This window comes from Callithrix jacchus, chromosome 7 (genome assembly GCF_049354715.1).
Source record: "Callithrix jacchus isolate 240 chromosome 7, calJac240_pri, whole genome shotgun sequence".
Taxonomy (NCBI): Eukaryota; Metazoa; Chordata; class Mammalia; order Primates; family Cebidae; genus Callithrix; species Callithrix jacchus.
This window is the reverse complement of record NC_133508.1, coordinates 67,922,791-67,943,565: the sequence shown is the minus strand read 5'-3', so window position 1 is coordinate 67,943,565 and position 20,775 is coordinate 67,922,791. Positions and strand designations below refer to the sequence as shown.

General features: G+C 43.3%; 2 protein-coding genes across 11 annotated transcripts in view; one reads left to right on the top strand and one right to left on the bottom strand.

Annotated features, from left to right (window-relative positions):
• Window positions 1–9,685, bottom strand: part of ZCCHC17 (zinc finger CCHC-type containing 17) — a 74,047-nt gene extending 64,362 nt beyond the window's left edge. For 5 of the 9 annotated variants that reach the window (XM_002750536.8, XM_078331024.1, XM_035308502.3 and 2 more), the window contains exon 1: window positions 9,592–9,685. Coding sequence is in view for 1 of the 9 variants with exons in the window: in XM_054259071.2 (XP_054115046.2) it covers window positions 9,454–9,585 (132 nt within the window). In the remaining 8 variants the exon portion in view is untranslated. Of the gene's footprint in view, window positions 1–6,513; window positions 6,630–9,453 lie in introns of all 9 variants that reach the window. The other 4 variants (XM_054259067.2, XM_054259068.2, XM_002750535.7 and 1 more) reach the window with 4 other exon arrangements.
• A 200-nt stretch (window positions 9,686–9,885) lies between these two features.
• Window positions 9,886–20,775, top strand: part of SNRNP40 (small nuclear ribonucleoprotein U5 subunit 40) — a 41,901-nt gene continuing 31,011 nt past the window's right edge. For both annotated transcript variants that reach the window (XR_013519903.1, XM_002750565.6), the window contains exons 1-4: window positions 9,886–10,059; window positions 13,832–13,961; window positions 16,368–16,461; window positions 18,785–18,950. Coding sequence is in view for 1 of the 2 variants with exons in the window: in XM_002750565.6 (XP_002750611.2) it covers window positions 9,916–10,059; window positions 13,832–13,961; window positions 16,368–16,461; window positions 18,785–18,950 (534 nt within the window). In the remaining variant the exon portion in view is untranslated. The remainder of the gene's footprint in view (window positions 10,060–13,831; window positions 13,962–16,367; window positions 16,462–18,784; window positions 18,951–20,775) is intronic.

Here is a 20,775-nt window from a genome sequence, read left to right as displayed (position 1 = left end):
AAAAATAAAAATAAACGAGGAGAATGTCCTTGTTTGTAAGAAAACTAGTTTTCAGGGCTGTTGGGGTATTGGGTCAGCAATTTAACTCAAATAATTCAGAAAAATGTTATGTGTACACTGCACATGATTGTTTCAAAAAAGTTTTTAAAGTGTACATGCAACTAGGAAGAAAACCTTACACATCCTATCCTCACATCCCTCAAGCAATGAAAAGTTTAAAGAACAATATTAAATTGGCCAGACACTTTATAGACTTTTTGGAACTTCATTTAATGTGTCACTTACTGACCTTGTCAAGATTTTTGTTATTGTTTGGATTTAGATTTTTTGTTACTTAGGAGTACTAACTGACAAGAATCCTAAAGAATTTAAAGTAGGGGCCGGGCGTGGTGGCTCATGCCTGTAATCCCAGCACTCTGGGAGGCTGAGGTGAGTGGATCATGAGGTCAACAGATCGAGACCATCCTGGTCAACATGGTGAAATCCCATCTCTATTAAAAATACAAAAAATTAGCTGGGCACGGTGGCACGTGCCTGTAATCCCAGCTACTCAGGAGGCTAAGGCAGGAGAATTGCCTGAACCCAGGAGGCGGAGGTTGCGGTGAGCTGAGGTCGCGCCATTGCACTCCAGCCTGGGTAACAAGAGCAAAACTCCGTCTCAAAATAAATAAATAAATAATTTAAAGGAATTTTAATTTATCTTTAATCTGGAATTGAGAGCAAAGCAAGCTAATTAAAAATAGTAGGATATGAACAGAGACAGAATAATGACTCCAGAGCCTGCACTGTTTTTGTTTTCGGTTTTGAGGCAGGGTCTTGTTCTCTTGCCCAGGCCTAAGTGCAGTGATCCAATCATGGCTCCCTGAAGCCTTGACCTCCTGGGCTCAAGCGATCCTCCCACCTCAGCCTCCCAAATAGATGGGACATAAACACACCAATGAGCTTGGCTAATTTTTTTTTTTTTTTTTTTTTGGTAGAGACAGGGTCTCATTATGTTGCTCAATCTGGTCTTGAACTCATGGGCTCAAGAAATCCTCCTACCATGGCCTCCCAAAGTGCTGATATTACAGGCATGAGCCACGGCACCCAGCCAAGAGCCTGCATTCTTAAGCACTATACCACAAAAAGAATTCCCAATCTAGGCCAGGTGCGGTGGCTCACGCCTGTAATCCCAGCACTTTGGGAGGCCAAGGCAGGCGGATCACAAGGTCAAATGATCAAGACTACCATGGCCAACATGGTGAAACCCCATCTCTACTTAAAAAAAAAAAAAAGAAATTAGCTGACCATGGTGGCACATGCCTGTAGTCCCAGCTACTCAGGAGGCTGAGGTAGGAGAATTGCTTGAACCCAGGAGGCAGAGGCTGTAGTCAGCTGAGACTGTGGCACTGCACTGCAGCCTAATGACAGAGCAAGACTCCATCTCCAAAAAAAAAAAAAAAAAGGGCGGGGGGAATCACAATCTAATATGGTTTGGCTCTGTGTCCTCACCCAAATTTTTTTTAAGACAGAGTTTCACCATGTTGGTCAGTCTGGTCTTGAACTCCCAACCTCAGGTGATCTGCCTGCCTTGGTCTCCAAAGTGCTTGGATTACAGGCATGAGCCACCAAGCCCAAATTTTATCTTAAATTGTAATCCTGACGTATTGGGGGAAGAGACCTGGTGGGAGGTGATTGGATTATGGCAGTTTCATCTTGAATTGTAACCCCTAGGTGTTGAAGGAGGGACTTGGTGGGAGGTGATTGGATCAAGGTGGTTTCCCCCAGGCTGTTCTCATTATAGTGAGGAAGTTCTCACAAGATCTGATGGTTTAAATGTGGCAGTTTCCCTTGCTCTCTCTCTTTACTGCGACCACATAAGACCTTCCCCTTCATCTTCAGTCATGAGTTGTAAGTTTCCTGAGGACTCCCCAGCCATTCAGCACTGTGTCAATTTAACCTCTTTGCTTTATAATTATCCAGTCCATGCAGTTCTTTATAGCAGTGTGAAAATGGACTAATACACAGTCTAAATCTAAATTTTGTAGAGTATCACTCTAACGCTAACTGGGTCCCAACATTAGAGGAATCAATATGGAGTAATCTGAAGGACATCATTCATGGAAGAAGCTAGAATGAGCAAGGTCTGGATCCATTCATTTGAACATGAAACCAAAGATCATTTCTTATTCAATTTTGTGTTTCTGGTGCCTGGTATACAAGTACTCAGTTTTTTCTGAATGAATGAACTGAGTCTTACTATATGTCAATGCCAAGCACAGGTAGAGAAAGAAGGGGGAATGCATTCTGGTCTAAAGGAGCTGACTCCCATTTAATATGTTGCACAGATCAGCAGATGGGACATTTTTTTTTTTTCCAAGACGGAGTCTCGCTTTGTCACCCAGGCTGGAGTGCAGTGGTGTGATCGTGGCTCACTGCAACCTCTGCCTCCTGGCTTTAAGTGATTGTCTCACTTTTGCCTCCCAAGTAGCTGGGACTACAGGCATGTGCCACCCCACCTGGCTAAATTCTGTATTTTTAGTAGAGACAGGGTTTCACCATGTTGGCCAGGCCGGTCTCGAACTCCTGACCTCAAATGATTCGCTCAACTCAGCCAACCAAAGTGCTGGGATTACAGGCATGAGCCACCGAGCCCAGCCGGAACACTTTCAAACGTCAAACTGGTAGTCCAACTCTTCTCCCTCCCACCCCATTTTTAGAGTGACCATGTAAGACAGATACTTCTTCCTTTCAAATTCTAGTTATGGACCTGTTGAGAAAATAGCTAAAAGCTATAAAGAGGAATAGTAAAATGCCAGGAAAAACACAAAAGGTGAACTCAGAAAATGTAAAAGCTTAAAGGAATTATGAAAATAATTAAACCTATTACTTTCATGCAACTGAAATTGAAGCCAAGTGATTTGTACCACAGTTAACAACATTGTTACTAGAACCCAGGATCAGCACTTACTCTACCACCCAACACTACTCTTTCAATTATTCCTAAGATTCCTTCAAAGTCTTATAATAATAGTAGCTAGTATTTGAGTGCTTCATATCTGCCATGTATTTTTTTTTTGGGGGGGGGAGGAAGGCAGGAAGGAAGGGAAGAAGAACGGTAGGGAGGAAGGAAGGGATGAAGGAAGGAAGGAAGGGAGGAAGCAGGGAGGGAGGGAGGGAAGGGAAGAAAGGAAATCAAGCAATGAAAGAGACATTGCCGACCTGGATCTAGAGGTTTACAAGTTGATTTCTTTTTTTTTGAGAGAAGGAAAGAAAAAAAAAATAATAAGTAAAGGAGAGGAAGAAAGAGGAAGAGAGAGGGAGAGTAAATGGAAATATTGCTTTATTTTGAAAAAAATTGGGTATTAATAATGGCCAATCAATGTTTCATTTAAACTAATGGGTAGGTGTGATGTGGTATTGACAAGAATGTATATTTTGTGTATTTGAAGTGGAGGGCTCTATAAATATTTATTAAGTTTACTTGTTCCGGATCTGAGTTCGAGTCCTTGATATCCTGATTAATTTTCTGTCTCATTGAATCTAAGTCTCCTATCTGGGTGTTAGGATCGTTAGCTCTTGTTGTTGCATTGATCCTTTTACCACTATATCTTTGTTGCTTTAAAATCTATTTTATCCGATACAAGAATTGCAACTCCTGCTTTTTAATTATTTATTATTTATTTTTGCTCTCCATTTGGTTGGTAAATCTTTCTCCATCCCTTTGTTTTGAGTCTTTGTGTATCCTTGCATGTGAAACAGGTCTGGACGTAACATGCCATTGGGTTTTGGCTGTGTCTTTTGATTGGGAATTTAGTCAATTTAAATTTAGGGTTACTGCCATTTGATGTTGACTGGCTGTTTTATCCATTTGTTGATGTAAATTCTTCTTTATGTTGGTGCTCTTTACTTTTTGGTGTTTTAGAAAGGCTAATACTGGTTGTTTCTTTCTGTGTGTAATGCTTCTTTCAGAAGCTCTTGTAAAGCAGGCCTGGTGGTAATAAAATCTCTGAGTTCTTGCTTGTTCATAAAAGATTTTATTTTTCCTTCAGTTGTGAAGCTTAGTTTGGCTGGATATGAAATTCTGGGCTGGAGGTTCTGTTCTTTGAGGATGTTGAATATTGGCCCCCACTCTCTTCTGGCCTGTAGAGTTTCTGCCGAGAGATCTGCTGTAAGTCTGATAGGCTTGCCTTTGTGGGTTATCCGACCTTGCTCTCTGGCTGCCCTTAGTATCCTCTCCTTCGTTTCAACCCTGGTGAATCTAACGATTATGTGCCTTGGGGTTGCTCTTCTTGAGGAATATCTTTGTGGTGTTCTCTGTATTACCTGGGGTTGAATGTTGACCTGCTTTGCTAGTTTAGGAAAATTTTCCTGAATAATATCCTGAAGGGTATTTTCCAGCTTGGATTCATTCTCTCCGTCGCATTCAGGTACACCTATCAAACGTAAATTTGGTCTTTTCACATAGTCCCACACTTCTTGGAGACTTGGCTCATTCCTTTTTATCCTTTTCTCTCTAATCTTTTCTTCACGTTTTATTTCATTAAGTTGGACTTTGACCTCTGATATCCCTTCTTCTGCTTGAACAATTCGAGTGTTTAAACCTGTGCATACTTCTCGGAGTTCCTGTATTGTATTCTTCAGTTCCATTAATTCACTCATACTCCTCTCTAAGTTGTCTATTCTCAATAGGATTTCATCAAACCTTTTTTTCAAAGTTCTTAGTTTCTTTACGTTGGGCTACAACATGTTCTTTTAACTCACCGAAGTTTGTTATTATCCATTCCTTGAAGAGTGATTCTGTCATCAGGAGGCGCTCATTCTCCATCAAGCCTTGTTCCATTGTTGATGTGGAGCTGTGATCATCTTTAGAGGGAGAGGCGTTCTGACTTTGAGTATTCTCAGCTTTTTTACGCTGGTTTCTTCCCGTCATTGTAAATTTATCCTCCTGTCGTCTTTGAAATTACCAACTTTCAGATTAGGTCTCTTGAGTGGACGTCCAGGTTGTTAGTTCCCAGGGCCAGAGCAGCGGCGTTAAAACTGATGGTGATTTTCTGCCCAGGATTCTCCTGTCGGGCTTCCTTCTTGTTTCTGTAGTAGGTGACTCTGCCTTCCCGGGGCTCCAAACCTCGGTCAGAAGGGGAACTGGTCCTGTTTACTCTGCGCTGAGCGCTGCCGCGCCGAGGTGCCGGCGGAACCACTGCGCCAACCATGAGAGTCGCGCTGGCGACTCATGTGTTTCCACCACTGGGGGATCTTCTGCTCCGTGAGCGACCAGACTTTGTCTGAAAGTGTGGCGTCCTCTAGTTCTCCGTGCCTTCCCTGAGAGCTGCAATCCCAGGATGTTAGCGATCGGCCATCTTGGATCGTTCTCCCATCTGCCATGTATTAATCTAACAGCTTTACTTCTCTTAACTAATCTAATTCTCCTTTAAAAATTTTATCTTCATGACATTCAGTAATTCTCTTGACTATCCCATAAAACAGGCAATTATCATTGCCATTTTAAAAATGAGGACATAAGAGAAGCTAAGTAAACTTGCTCTAGATTGCAAAATATGAATGATGGAGATGGGATTCAAATCATATTTAGGGACATTTCTTTCCTTCCTTTGTAGAATGTGAAATTCTTGTAAGCATGCCCTTGTCTTGTATATCATCATACCCTTCCTCCCCAAATCGCCAGTGCCTAGCACAGTGTAACATATGTCAAAATTTATATCTACTAAAATAGTGAAGTATTTAATTTGACCTCATTTAAACTGTTAATTCGTCAATTCAATAAACTATTGATTGATGTTTATATATAAGGTAGTTTATAAACCTGCTTTCAATCCTTAAAACTTGCTTTATTACAAAGCAAGTAATCCTATTTTACAGGAATCAAGTAACTTTTCCAAAACCACAGAGCTAGAAAGAGACAAATCTTAGGCCATTCCAAGGGCCACACACTTGAACCAGGCTTTTTTTTTTTCTTTTTCTTTTTGAGACAGAGTTTCGTTCTTGTCATCCAGGCTGGAGTGCAATGGTGCCATCTTGGCTCACCGCAACCTCTCCCTCCTCTGTTCAAGCGATACTTCTGCCTCGGCCTCCCTAAGTAGCTGGGATTACAGGTCCGTGCCACCATGCCGAGCTAGTTTTTGTATTTTTGTAGAGATGGGGTTTCACTATGTTGGTCAGGCTGGTCTTGAACTCCTGACCTCAGTGATCCACCTGCCTTGGCCTCCCAAAGTGCTGGGATTATAGGCATGAGCCACTGTGCTTGGCCTAAACCATCCTGTGCAACATAGTTCCTGTTCTCAAAGACCTCCTAGTGTGATAGGGATAATGGTGACCAATTACACTGCAATGTGGTAAGTGCTAAGTAGAAACCTGAGGGCCAGGCATGGTGGCTTATGCCTATAATAATAACACTTTGGGAGACTAAGGCAGCAAGACTGCTTGAGGCCAGGAGTTTGAGACCAGCCTGCACAACATGGCAAGACCTTGTCTCTTCAAAAAATACAACAATTAGCCAGGCATGGCGCCACATACCTGTAGGCACACCTACTGGAGAGGCTGAGCTGGGAGGATCACTGGAGCCTGGGAGGTTAAGGATACGGTGAGCCATAATCATGCCACTGCAATCAGCCTGGGCAACAGAGTGAGACCTGTCTCAAAACAAAGTAATAGCTAGGGTCTGGGGCAAGCAGGAAAGTTAAACAGATAACTAAGTAAGCCTTTTAGGATAAATAGAAATCTTCTAGTAGAGAATATTGTTCTTTGACCTCATCAGAACCCTGATTTATTGGCTTCTATTTTCTTCCAATCTATCAGCCCTCCTCTTTTTCTTCAGTTTTCTCCCAATCCAGCTTAGATTCCATAGATCATCATTCCAACAACACCCTAAACTCCCTTTAACTCTGTCTTTGTATTTACCTATCTGGCAGTACCTCTACCCTGGTCAGGGACAGTTGCAGATAACAGAACCCACTTAAGCAGAAACATATGTACTGCAATAAAAGACTCTGGCAGAACTTCCAGGAACACCTAACCCACAAAATAACACCACCTTTGCCACAATCCAAAAGTTATGGCTATCACTGCAGCAAGTCACCAAACCAGGAAGCTATCAACTAGAGAACTCTACTGCCATGACTGGCAGCAAAACTGGACGACTCGCACCCTCCTTCTCTCCACATTTAACTCAGTTCCAAATTCAATTTTCACCTTAAGTGCAAGGGAGTCTAGAAAAATGATTTTTAGTTTTTCATATTTTTCAGTAAGAGAAGACACATTAGAGGTCAGAATGTGTCTGGAGCAAGCCAAGTCCTTGCCATACCCAGACAGGTTTTCTCCATGCATTCACTAAACCGCCTGATGTGATGGAAAAAACAAACTGATTTTTCTTCTTTGCATCCTACATTTTTCTAGTAAGCTCATTCTCCTACAGTCCACAATGACTTTCAAATGTTCGACAATATTCTAAAATTTCTCACAACTGGATCCTCAGTTGAATCCCGGATAATCCCTTATCCCCATCAGTTAGCACATCCTCTCCTCCTCTTTACAATCACATCTATGAAAAATACTGTATAGGTTCACTGCCTACATTTTCTTGTCCAAATCCTTGCCTCATATCTGGCTTTTGGCCCAATTAGACCCACAAAACAACTCTTGCTAAGGTTACCATGACCTCCATGATGATAAAAGCCAAAATATATTTTTCAATCCTCATGTTAAATTCTAGAAGTTTCTATCACAAATCATTCTTTTGCTTCTAAGACATTCCTCCAGTCCTTTCTTTCTTTCTCTAACTCTTGTAGGTTCATCCACCTGTTCTTCACCATTAAATGTTGGAACTAGTGAAGGTTCTGACTTACGTGACCTTACCCACACCTATGGCTCAATTTATGTATATACAAATTATCCCCAACTTTATATTCCCAACACAATTCCCTCTTGTGAGCACCAAAGCTGTATTTCAAACTGCCTCTTGGATGTCATGAATGACCCCACACAATCAATCAATCATTCAATGAAAACTGGTCTCAGCTGGGAGCAGTGGCTCAGGCCTGTAATCCCAGAACTTCCAGAGGCTGAGGCAGGCCACTTGAGGCCAGGAGTTCGAGACCAGCCTGGCCCATATAGTGAAACCCTGTCTTCACCAAAAATACAAAAATTGGACGGGCATGGTGGTGAGCGCCCGTAATCCCAGATACTGGGGAGGCTGAGGCAAGAGAATCGCTTGAACCTGGGAGGCGGAGGTTGCAGTGAGACAAGATCGCACCACCACACTCCAGCCTGGGCGACAGAGCGAGACCATGCCTAAAAAAAATTAAAAAAATAAAACTGGTCTCTAGTCATCTTCTAGTGTTCCCTATTCAGCTTGAGGGATTCAGTGATAGTGAGTGAATGGTACCACCATCTATTGAACTATATAAGCCAGAAACCTAGGCGTTATCTGTTATTGCTCTCTTCACTTCCTAAAATCAACCCATCACCAAGTCCCACCCGTTTTACCTCCTATATACCTCTGGAATCTGTCCAGTTCTCTGCAGTTCCACCCAGGTCTCAGTCCTCACTGACATCTCTAACAAGAATTACTACATATCCTAAGTGGTCTATATACAGCCACAAGGGCTTCCTCAACCCCAATCTGTTCACACCACTGAGCCCGAGGAATCAAGCCCCCTCCTCCACCACACCCCACTGGGGGAAGACGGCTCAGTGGTATCTCATCCGTTTTAAAATAAAAGCTACAAATTTCTGCAAGGTCTGACCGCTATCACATAGTTTCATCTTGTGCCATACTCCCCTTCATTCTCTTTGTACCGGCCACACTGGTTCTTTGTGCTTTAGGCCGTTTTCCTCCCGAGTGCCTCAGGGCTTGGGAGGAAAATGAACAAGTAGTTCTCTATGGAAGGTTCTGCCTTAGCCTCTTCACCTAATTAATTCCAATTCTTCCTGCAGCTACCAGCGCAGGCATCTTTTCCTCTGAAAAACCTGCATCAGGCAGCACTAGAGGCACTTCCATGTATTAGTGAGGTCACTGTTTAACGTTTTCCCCACCAGACTTAAACGCCTTGAGAGTAGGGACCGTGCCTGGTTCACAACGTATCCCCAACGCGCTGCACAATAAATATCAGCTGGACGATTGAGGAAATGACCACGTTCACGGGCATGAGTCAAATTTCTCAACAAGACTGTGTCTGGAGAAGGAGCCGGACATTTCCTTCATCACGGTCTCTCTCAGCGGGGCATAGAGTAGGCCCTAACCAAAAACTGCAAAATCAGTGGCAGAAACAAGTCAGCCTCCTCGGCCAAATAGGGCACCGGTGGAGGCTGGACACAGGCCCTTCTCCCTGGGAATGCCCGGCACAGGACTGGCCACGATGGGCGCTCTTGAAAAAGGGAGCCGCGGGGGCTCGGTCCTGCCGCCGAGACCCCAAGGCTCCGCTCCTGCCCGGAAAGGGAGCCCAGGCTACTACTTACCAGAGCTGGGGACTCGGGGCCCGCCTCCCACCCCTCGCTATCAGCACCCTCAGCTGAGAAGGGCAGGTTCAGACTGCACAACAGAGGCGTTGCCTCCAGACTCAGACAGCCACCCACCCCGCTCTTCCTCATACGTACTAGGCGTCAGCTCCTGGTCCCCAAATCGCGGCGTTGAAGTAAACGCCTAACCCAGTCAACCTGCGTGTTTCCACCCACAACACCCAGCGCGCCTAGGAAGGTCGCCAGCTCCGTTCACCAATCCTGGAATCGCGCTCTCATGACGTCAGAAAGATAGGCCCAGTAACAAGAGACTATCTGGAGGGCGGTGCAAATGGGAATATTGAAAGCCGATTGGTTCTTCAAGCTGGAAGTTGTGGAGGAAGGACTAAGTTGAAACCAATTGCGTGGCGCCTGAGGGCTGTAGCGCGTTCGGTGGCGGCGCTGAAGAGACCGGTTTCCGCCATGATAGAACAGCAGAAGCGTAAGGGCCCGGAGTTGTCGCTGGTCCCAGTCAAGCGGCAGCGCCATGAGTTGCTGTTGGGAGCGACGGGGTCGGGCCCCGGAGCCGGGCAGCAGCAGACGACACCGGGAGCTTTGCTGCAAGCGGTAAGTGAAGAAGCAGGCGGCCTTTGGCCCTCAGCTCATCTTCCTCTCCCTTCAAAGCGCTGTGTCTGGTGGCCCTGCACCGACCCTTTCCCGCATTGCGGGGGCAGAACGAGAGTTTCCCCCTAAAGTTAAAGCACATAAACACTAAGCGCCCCATAGTTTGCGGATACTCCGTACATGTTCCCCTGTTTGGCGCTCGTTTTCAGCCTCTCGACTGCCCTGTGAGGTGGCTTTAGAAGTAGAGTTGAATTAGAACCTTGGGCTCAAAACCCGGGCCCGGGTTTGAGCATCCTAACTCACATGGATCTAGCTAGCGTAGAACAAACGTTCAAAAAAGTTTGTAGAATGAACGAGGGAGGGAGGAAAGAAGGGAAATGATTGGGGTTGGTTGCTTTTCCCTTTATTTTTCTGCGCTAGTATTATTAACAATTAAATAGCAGCTAACATTCTTGGACCCTTGTACTAAAGTGTTTCCCATGTGAAATATCTATTAATCTTGGTAGCAGCCTGTTAGGAAGGTTATTAACCCATTTTGCAGATGGAAAAACAAACTTACCAAGTACATGATAGAAACAGATTTTGAACTGAGAAACCATGCTCCTAACTATTTTATAAGATAGAAATCGTGATCACACTTCCAGTGTCCTGTTTAGGCTCACATGAGGAAATATGAGTGTCTTCTTTCTCGTGTTCTCAACAAATCCTGCTGGCACCGTCCTCAAAATAAATCTAGAATTGCTACTTCTCCCATCTCCATCACTGCCTCATGGCCTAAGCCATTGTTACCTCAACTGGCATTTTTGTAGTAGGGTCCTAACTGGTCTACTTTCTGCCTTTGGACCGGCACCTGTTACCAAGCCAATAACCAGATGAATCCTTCTAAGTATCGGATCACGTTATCCTCTGCAGAAAACTTCCTGGTGGCTTTCTACTTCACCCAGAGTAAAAACCAAAATTCTTGTAATCATTTGCCCTCTTTCCCTTTACCTCTCTGACCAGTTTTTCATTGCCCACCTGGCTCCAGTTACACTCTCTTCCAAGCCTCGCCTCAGTCCTTTGCATTTGCTGCTCCCTCTGCGGGGATAGCTCTTCTTCCCAAATGTTTACAAGGGAAGAAGAGCAATCTCCTTCTACTAAGCTCCTTCGAATATTTGCCCAAATATAACTTTTTCAGTAAGGGTTTTCCTGACCACCCTATTGTAAATTGCAATACCCTGTACTCTGGAACCCACATTGCTACTTTCTTTCTTTCTCTCTTTATTTTATTTTATTTTTTTTAGAATCTCCATTTGATGCCCACTTGCTTAGTGCAACCTCCGCCTCCAGGGCTCAAGTGATTCTCCTGCCTCAGCATCCTGAGTAGGTGGGACCACAGACACTACTAATTTTTTTTTTTTTTTTTTTGGTAGAGACAGGATTTCACGCAATCCACACACCTTGGCCTCCCAAAGTGCTGGGATTACAGGCATGAGCCAACATGCCCATCCTTTCTTTCTTTCTTTTTTTTTTTTTTTTCTTTTTTTGAGACAGAGTGTCACTCTGTCACCCAGGCTGGAGTGCAGCGACATGATCTTAGCTCACTGCAACCTGCACCTCCTGGTTTCAAGCAATATTTGACTCAGCTTCCCGAGTAGATGGGATTACAGGCGCCCACCACTACACCTGGCTAATATTTTGTATTTTAGTAGAGATGGGGTTTTACCATCTTGGCCAGGCTGGTCTTGAACTCCTGACCTCATGATCCACCCATCTCAGCCCCATAAAGTGCTAGGATTGCAGGCATGAGTCACCATGCCCGGCCCATCCTTTTTATTTTCTATAGCACATGACAGCAAGTACATATTTTGCTTGTTTTCTGTCATCCTCCCTCCTACTCTTCCCCTTTCCTACTGGAAAAGGATATTTTCAATATACCCCTTTCCTTTGTTTGTTGCTGTTTGCCCAGTGCCTAGAACATAACCTTTGTTGTTGTTGTTGCTTTTTTTATTTGAGGTGGAGTTTCGCTCTTGTTGCCCAAGCCAGAGTGGAACGGCGCAATCTTGGCTCACTGCAACCTCTCCCTCCCAGGTTCAATCGATTCTCCTGCCTCAGCCTCCCAAGTGGCTGGGATCAGAGGTCCCTGCCACCACACCTGACTAATTTTTGTATTTTTAATAGAGATGGGTTTTCACCGTGTTGGTCAGGCTGGTCTCGCACTCCTGACCACAGGTGATCCACCCAGCTAACTTTTATATTTTTAGTAGAGTCGGGGTTTCACCATGTTGTTCAGGTTGGTCACAAACTCCTGACCTCGGGTGATCTGCCCGCCTCAGCCTCCCAAAGTTCTGGGATTACAGGTATGAGCCATCATGCCCGGCCTGCACATAGCATTTTGTAAAAATAAGAATATGGCTGGGCGTGGTGACTCACGCCTGTAATCCCAACACTTTGGGAGGCCGAGGCAGGCGGATCACCTGAGGTCAGGAGTTCGAGACCAGCCTGACCAACATGGTGAAACCCCAGCTTTACTAAAAATACAAAAATTATCTGAGTGTGGTGGCAGGCACCTGTAATTCCAGCTACTCGGGAGGCTGAGACAGGAGAATTGCTCGTAGCCATTAGGTGGAAGTTGCAATGAGCCGAGATCATGCCATTGTACTCTAGCCTGGGCAACAGAGCAAGACTCCTTCTCATAAAATAAAATAGAAATAAATAAATTAATATAGTAGAAAGTACTGAAGACATTTGGGGATTTGGGGTAGTATACTTCTCCCATTTGACAAGTGAGCATATCAGCCCAGGTGTAGATGAATTGCCCAAATGTTGCCTGAGCATCCAAGACCATAATCAAAACTACTTCACTCATGCTGGGGATCTCTGTGCTATGAAAAAATAAATAAAAATAGGCTGGGTACTGTGGCTCAAGCCTATAATCCCAGCACTTTGGGAAGCCAAGGCAGGCAATCACTGAGGCCAGGAGTTTGAGACCAGCTTGGCCAACTTGGTGAAACCCCATATCTACTAAAAATACAAAAATTAGCTGGACATGGTTGTGCACACCTGTAATCTGGGCTACTCTGGAGGCTGAGGCACCAGATCCCTTGAACCTGGAAAGCAGAGGTTGCAGCGAGCCGAGATCATGCCACTGCCCTCCTACCTGGGCGACTGAGTGAGAGACTGTCTCAAAAAACAAAACAAAATTAAAAATAAAACCATTTCACCCAGTACTCCGTACCGTGCAGGATTCTTGGGAAAGTTAGTTCCGTCCTTCATTAAATGAGCCAGGAGAAGTACAGTGGCTTATTCCTATAATCTCATTGCTTTGGGAGGTCAAGGAGCGGGGCCAGGAGTTTGAGACCAGCCTGGGCAACGTAGCAAGACCTCATATCCACAAAAACTGAAAAAATTAGCACAGCATGCTAGTGCGTGCCTGCAGTCCTGGCTACTCAGGAGGCTGAAACAGGAGGATCACTTGAGCCCAGGAGTTTGAAGCTGCAGTAAACCATGATCTCGCCACTGCAGTCCAGCCTAGGTGACGATGTGAGATCCTGTACCCCGAAAAAAATTGGTTATACAACAAGAGCCAAGAGAATGAACAAGAGAGTCATTATAAGAGACAGATACTGGAAAGTTTCCGAGAGTACCAAATTGGAGGCATTCATGTGAGAAGAGAGGCCATTCTCTAAATCAGATGAAATCCACTTAATCGTTTTTTTGCTCCACTCCCTACCCCTAATATTGTAACCTCCTTTGCCCATATGCAGTAGTTACCGTGTGCTTCTCTTTTGTTTAGGGACCTCCAAGGTGTTCCTCCCTTCAAGCCCCAATCATGCTGCTCTCTGGACACGAAGGGGAAGTATACTGCTGCAAGTTCCACCCCAACGGATCCACCTTAGCATCTGCAGGATTTGACCGACTGATATGTGAGGCATAGTTTTAAAATCTGGAATAATTTCTTCTGCCAGATAGTGATTTTTTTAAATTTTTGGGTACCACAGAAGGTGTCAGTCTATTAGCAGCATAACAGGCTGCATGACTAATATGCTAAAATTGGGTCATGAATATGCTGATCTTGGATGTAGAACTCGGGGTCCATGGGGCAAATACAGAAGGAGTTATTTTACTAGTTGGAAAGTGAATCGTTCTGGTTCGAGAATATCTTCCTTATAGAGGCAAATCTCCGGTTGATTTGCCAAGACACTTAGCAATCTAGACGTAACAGGTTAACGGGAGTAATGAGGAGATAAATACCTTTTCTTTTCCCAAAGGTATAAGGTCCTCTTAATTCACACCCAGAATCCTAGCTAGCATATAGGAAAGTAGGAATCCTAAAGTGGTAACTCCCTTAAATTATCTACCTGTGCATCATTAGGATCTGCTACTAGATTTCCATTTTTGAGAAATAGTAGAATTTGTCAATGCCCATTTTTGAGAAGTAGAAAAAGTTATTTCATTTATATTCCAGCAAATGAAGCCAGAATGAAAAAAGAATCATATACTTCTGTTAGCTACTCTTGCCAGATTATGAGATGAAATGAGTTCTTTGGCTGTTTTCTGTTAACCCTTTGCCTCAGGTGGATGATACCCATCTTCACTGCCCATTTTGATTTGGATATTCTGGCTCTGTGATCCTTAAGTTTACTTGTGGCCAAACGTCTGGATGGCTATAGGATCTTTGCAGAACATACATGAATTATTGATACTCTTTTTTTTTTTTTTTTTTGTAAAAACAAAAAAATTTTTTTCTTTGTTTAAAGATGGGGTTTCACCATGACAGCCAGGCTGGTCTTGAACTCCTGACCTCAGGTGATCCACCCACCTCAGCCCCCCAAAGTGGTAGGATTACAGGCGTGAGCCACCGCGCCAGGCCCGATATTCTTAATTTTGAAACTACATAGTTTTTTTGTTGTTGTTTGGTTGGTTGGTTTTTTGTTTTTTGTTTTTGTTTTGAGATGGAGTCTCACTCCGTCACCCAGGCTGGAGTGCAGTGATGCCATGTAATCTCTGCCTCCTGGGTTCAAGCGATTCTCGTGCCTCAGCCTCCCAAGTAGCTGGGATTACAGGTACCCACCACCACACCTGGCTAATTTTTATACTTTAGTATAGATGGGGTTTCACCATGTTGACCAGGCTGGTCTCCAGCTCCTGACCTCCAGTGATCCACCCACCTCAGTCTCCCAAAATGCTGGGATTACAGGCAGGAACCACCACGCCCAGCCCGAACTACATAGTTTTATCAGTGGAAAAATAGTGTCATCTGTAGGTACCACTTATGTCTGTGGGCGATCCTTAATAACACTTAGAACAAACTTGACGCTTTGCTAGACCAAGCTCCCTCAGGATAGCAGATGTGTCTGCTCATTTACCCTAGCACCTGACATGTAGGTACTTAGTACATATAGAATTAATAAATGTTATATAAAGTCACTACCATGTGAACTTTAATTATGGCCACCTTATGTTTTCCATTAAGTGCTGTCATTTGGCAGTCTGCTTTCAGACTCGGAGCTAACTTTAAAGGTTGGGTGCTGGCTGGGTGTGGTGGCTCATGCTGGTAATCCTAACACTTTGGGAGGTTGCTTGGGCAACATGGTGAAACCCTATCTCTACTAAATACAAAAAAAAAAATCAGCTGGATATGGTGGCAGCCCCTGTATCTCAGCTACACAGGAGGCTGAGGCATGAGAATTGCTTGAACCCAGGAGGCAGAGGTTGCAGTTAGTGGAGACCGTGTGACTGCACTCCAGCCTGGGCAACAAAGTGAAACTCTTGTCTCAAAAAAAAAAAAAAAAAAAAAGTTGGATGCTTTTTTAAAGTTACAGGAGAAAAAAAATAAGGTTTTAAAAAATTATATCTGTTAGGTTTTTTTTACCTTATAAAAATATTGCCATTATTTTTAGTGTCAAGAAAATTGGTCTACTGTTAAAACCAGTAGTGTTCCAAAGAGTATAATTTGAGATTTTTTTTTTTTTTTGAGGCAGAGTCTTACTCTGTCACCCAGACTAGAATGCAGTGGCAGTATCTCCAGCTCACTGCAACCTCTGCCTCCCAGGTTCAAGCAATTCTTCTGCCTCAGCCTCCCGAGTAGCTGGGATTACAGGTACCTGCTGCCATGCCTGGCTAATTTTTGTATTTTTAGTAGAGATGGGGTTTCGCTATGTCAGCCTGATCTCAAGCTCCTGACCTCAAGTGGTCCACCCATCTCGGCCTCACAGAGTGCTGGGATTACAGCCATGAGCCACTGCGCTGGGCCTGAGAACTGTTGTTCTGATAAATTCGTAAGTATCCTTTGCCTAGTAATGCTCATAAAACCCCTGTCTCCCTAACAGTGTTATGGAATGTCTATGGTGACTGTGATAATTATGCCACACTGAAGGGACACAGTGGAGCAGTGATGGAACTGCATTACAACACAGATGGCAGGTGAGTATTCTGCATAATGGAATGACAGCTGCTTCTCGTACTAATTCTTCTTGGTGTCCTTTCACCTTTATTCTCAGGAAATCTTGCTATCAAAATCTACTAATTTTGGGTAGCTACTTTTATTATTCGATTCATCACTGTCATCCCAAGTGAGGTGTTTATTGTCTGTGTATGCAAATATAAAGAGATCATATCTGTCATTTCTACAACCCAGACAAACTTGTGTTTTTTTTTTTTAAGACATAAAATGTAATTTTTTTTTTTTTAAGATGGGGTTTCACCGTGATGGCCAGGCTGGTCTTGAACTTCTGACCTCAGGTGATCCACCCACCTCGGCCTCCCAAAATGCTAGGATGCGTGAGCCATCGTGCCCGGCCAAAATGTGATTTTTATATGTAGGCTGGAGTGCAGTGACATGAACGTGACTCACTGCAGCCTCAACCTCCTGGACTCAAGGGATCCTCCCACCTCAGCCTTCTAAATAGCTGGGACTGCAAGCCCACACCTCCATGCCCAGCTAATTTTTAAAAATCATTTGTAGGGACATAGTCTCGCTATATTGCTCCTGAGCTCAAGCAGTCCGCCTGCCTCAGCCTCCGAATAAAGCTGTGATTACAGGCATTAACCACCAAGTGTGGCCTGAAATTATTTTTATTATAAAAATCATTTCTTTTGAGTAACCCAAAAAAGCAGAAAGATGAAAAAATAGTCCATGTTTCTGTTACTCCAAAGATAATCACTGTTAATTTTATACTTTTTTCTAATGCCTTTTTTCTACTCAGAACTGTTTAGTTTTTACATATTTATTAGAACTATGTATACAGTCTTGTTTCTGCCTTTTTCTCTTTAACATTGCTCAGCCAACATCTGATGTCATAAACATTTTAATGACTATATTATTTTAGAATATATTATAGATAGCAAAGAAACCAAGCTATACAAAATTAATTCAGTTGTTAGATATCCTGGTAAACATTCATTGTTTTACTTTTTTTTTTTTTTTTTTTTTTTTGAGATGGGGTTCACTCCTGTTGCCCAGGCTGGAATGCAGTGGCACAATCTCAGCTCACCACAACCTCTGCCTCTCAGGTTCAAGCGATTCTCCTACCTCAGCCTCCCAAGTAGCTGATTACAGGCACACGCCACCATGCCTGGCTAATTTGTATTTTTAGTAGAGATGGGGTTTCTCCATGTTGGTCAGGCTGGTCTCGAAATCCCGACCTCAGGTGATCTGCCTGCCTCGGCCTCCCAAAGTGCTAGGATTACAGGCGCGAGCCACCACGCCCAACTTATTTTACATTTCTGACCTCTAAAACCCAATTGATGGGTGCGCCATCAGTTGGCACATAGCATTGTATACATTTTAAATAAAGAAAGCATTAGAAAGCTCGGCACAGTGGCATTCATTTATAATCCCAGCTATTTGGGAGGCTGAAGCAGGAGGATTCCTGGAGCCCAAGAGTTCAAAACCATTCTGGGCAACACAGTGAGACTCCAGCTCAAAAAAATGAAAAAAGAAAGCATTATAAGGTCAGTTATTACTTAGAAATCATCCTCAGAGGCTGGGTGCAGTTGCTCATGCCTGTAACCCTAGCACTTTGGGAGACTGAGACAGGAAGATTGCTTAATCCCAGAAGTTGAAGACTAGCCTGGACAACATAGTGAGACCTTGCCCCTACAAATGATTTTTTAAAAGTAGCTGGGCATGGTGGCACAGGCCTGTGGTCCTAGCTACTCAAGAGGGACCACAGCCTGAGGTGGGAGGATCACTTGAGCCCAGGAGATCAAGGCTTCAGTGAGCCATGATTCCAGCCTGAGCGACAAAACAAGATCTCATCTGAAAAAAAACTGTAAGAAAGAAATTGTCCTCAGAGACAAAAGAAAAAGTTTGATAAAGAGAAAGGATTGGAGTTACTCAGTTGTCAGGTCCAGAGTTGGCATAGTCTGTCTTAGCTCTGCAGCACCAGGGAGTGATTAAGCATTTCCAAGTGAGAGGGTGTCTTATTTGTAAATCGTTACCGATCACAAAAGAGAAAAAGATAGAACAAAACCTATCACAAAAGAGAAAAGAACAAACTGCTATGTTAGATGTATGTCATGGGGACGCAAAGAAGGGGAAGTTTTAAAACTTCATAGGGGTAGATCTTATGTCTGGGCCTAGAGCACAAATAGGATTTTGGTGGGGTGAGGCATTCCAGCCTCATGGGGCAAACTCGCATAGCACAACAGGTCAGTGATCTTGAAGAGTTTGGCATCTTTTGGCAAGTACAAAAGATAGTTTGTCTTCACTTATTTCTTTTTTGTTTTTCCTCTTACTTTCTAGTATGCTCTTCTCAGCTTCCACAGATAAAACTGTGGCTGTGTGGGATAGCGAAACAGGTGAGAGGGTTAAAAGGCTAAAGGGACATACTTCCTTTGTGAATTCCTGTTATCCAGCCAGGAGAGGCCCTCAACTTGTCTGCACTGGCAGTGACGATGGCACAGTTAAGGTGGGTATTGTCTGTCTGTGTTGCAGTTTCTGAGGTGACGTAATGTGAACCTTATTTTGCCTCTCCACTTGTACTCTACCTTCCTCTGCACACTTAATTTTAGCAGTCATTTCCAATAACAGACACTTGAAATTTTTCCCCCATTTAAAATAAAACATTTAATATGTGTTTTAATTACCCTACAGAACAATAATAGGACCATAGAATAAATTGTTACTTGGAATAAAGTGGACCATGTAGATTTGATTCTTGGCTCAGCTGTCAATTGTGTGAGGTTGGGCAGTTCCTTTTCTGAGCCTGTTTTTTAATCTTTAGAACAGGGACAGTAACATGCACATCTTTCAAGGCTGTTATGAGTATCTCTACCAACAGGGAGGCAGCAAAACAAAAAAACAAAAAAACGGCTGTTTTGAGATTACAGACAATATATAAAAAGTTGAGTAAATGGTTTTAGTATAGCACAAGATGGGAACTTAAACATCATTTAATCACATCGTTTCCAGCCTATCTTTATATCATCATATGAAGAACCTGTTAAAAATACCCAAAGAATTTGGTTCAGTGGATCCGAAAAGGGAATCAGGACTTATTTCATGTGTCCTTCAAGTGATTCATTGTAGCCAGTCTGACATTCTGGGAGCCACTGATCTCATTGAGCATCCTCATTTTACAAATAAGGAAACTGAGGCCTAGAAATAACTCAGGCACACACAGACACAGTGCATCATAGTACCACATTGGATTCTTTCTTTCACATGAATTTTGGACTCCGGTTTATATTTTAATTATTAAACAGGGAGGGACTTCAAAAGAATACATCTGGGAAACACCCCATACTTACTGCTTTTTAAATGAATATGCTTTTTTTTTTTTTTTTTCTTTAAGACAGGGTCTCACTCTGTCACCCAGGCTGGAGTGCAGTGGCGCAGTCTTGGCTCACTGCAGCCTGCCTCCTGGGTGCAAGTGATTCCCCAGCATTAGCCTGTTGAGTAGCTGGGATTACAGGTTCCCATCACCACACCCGGATACTTTTTATATGTTTAGTAGAGACAGGGTTTCACCATGTTGGCCACACTGATCTCGAACTCCTGACCTCAGGTGATCAATCCATTTCGGCCTCCCAAAGTGCTGGGATTACAAGCATGAGCCACCACACTTGGCCGCGATGTTTTTCTTCTAAGTGGTTTTCCTGTGCCTAATCACTTGGGGCCCCTTGATGCTTGGATGGGAGGAGAGTCTGTGGTATAAGATTGGTTTCTAAATCAGAGCTCTGACCTAGATGTTACTGTAGTTTGAGAGTCTTAACAGTAGCTGATTTGCTAATTGGCATTTCAGAAGATAAGAGGTGGAAATGCTCCTAGTGAATTTTGTTAACTTTATTATTTAGGGCCTGCTATAATAAACATCTAGGAGCTATTTAAGTAGTAGAAAAAGTAGCCTTCCTTCTTTCACTTTTTTGCTTCTCTTCTGCCCGAATTAAACATGATTTGGAATAGTTACTTTTACCTCATTACTCAAGTTAATAGTTTTTTTAATGAGCAATATGTCATCACCTAAAGATGACTGCTTTTTAACCAGCTCCTATTTTAAATTTCAGTATATTTATATTTAAGGCATCATTAAACAACTTTTTGCAATGTACTTTTCAGTTACTTGGGAAGTTGGAATGCTTCATGTTACTGTTTTTTTGTTACTAGGTTGCAGGTACAGGAATTGAATAACTTCAGTTTAAAAGGAGAAAAGTCATGTTACTTTTTACGTTTCAGTTCTTAACAGAAAGTAGAGGTTCCCAACAGCACTTGCATTTTTAGTTTAGAAGTAGTGT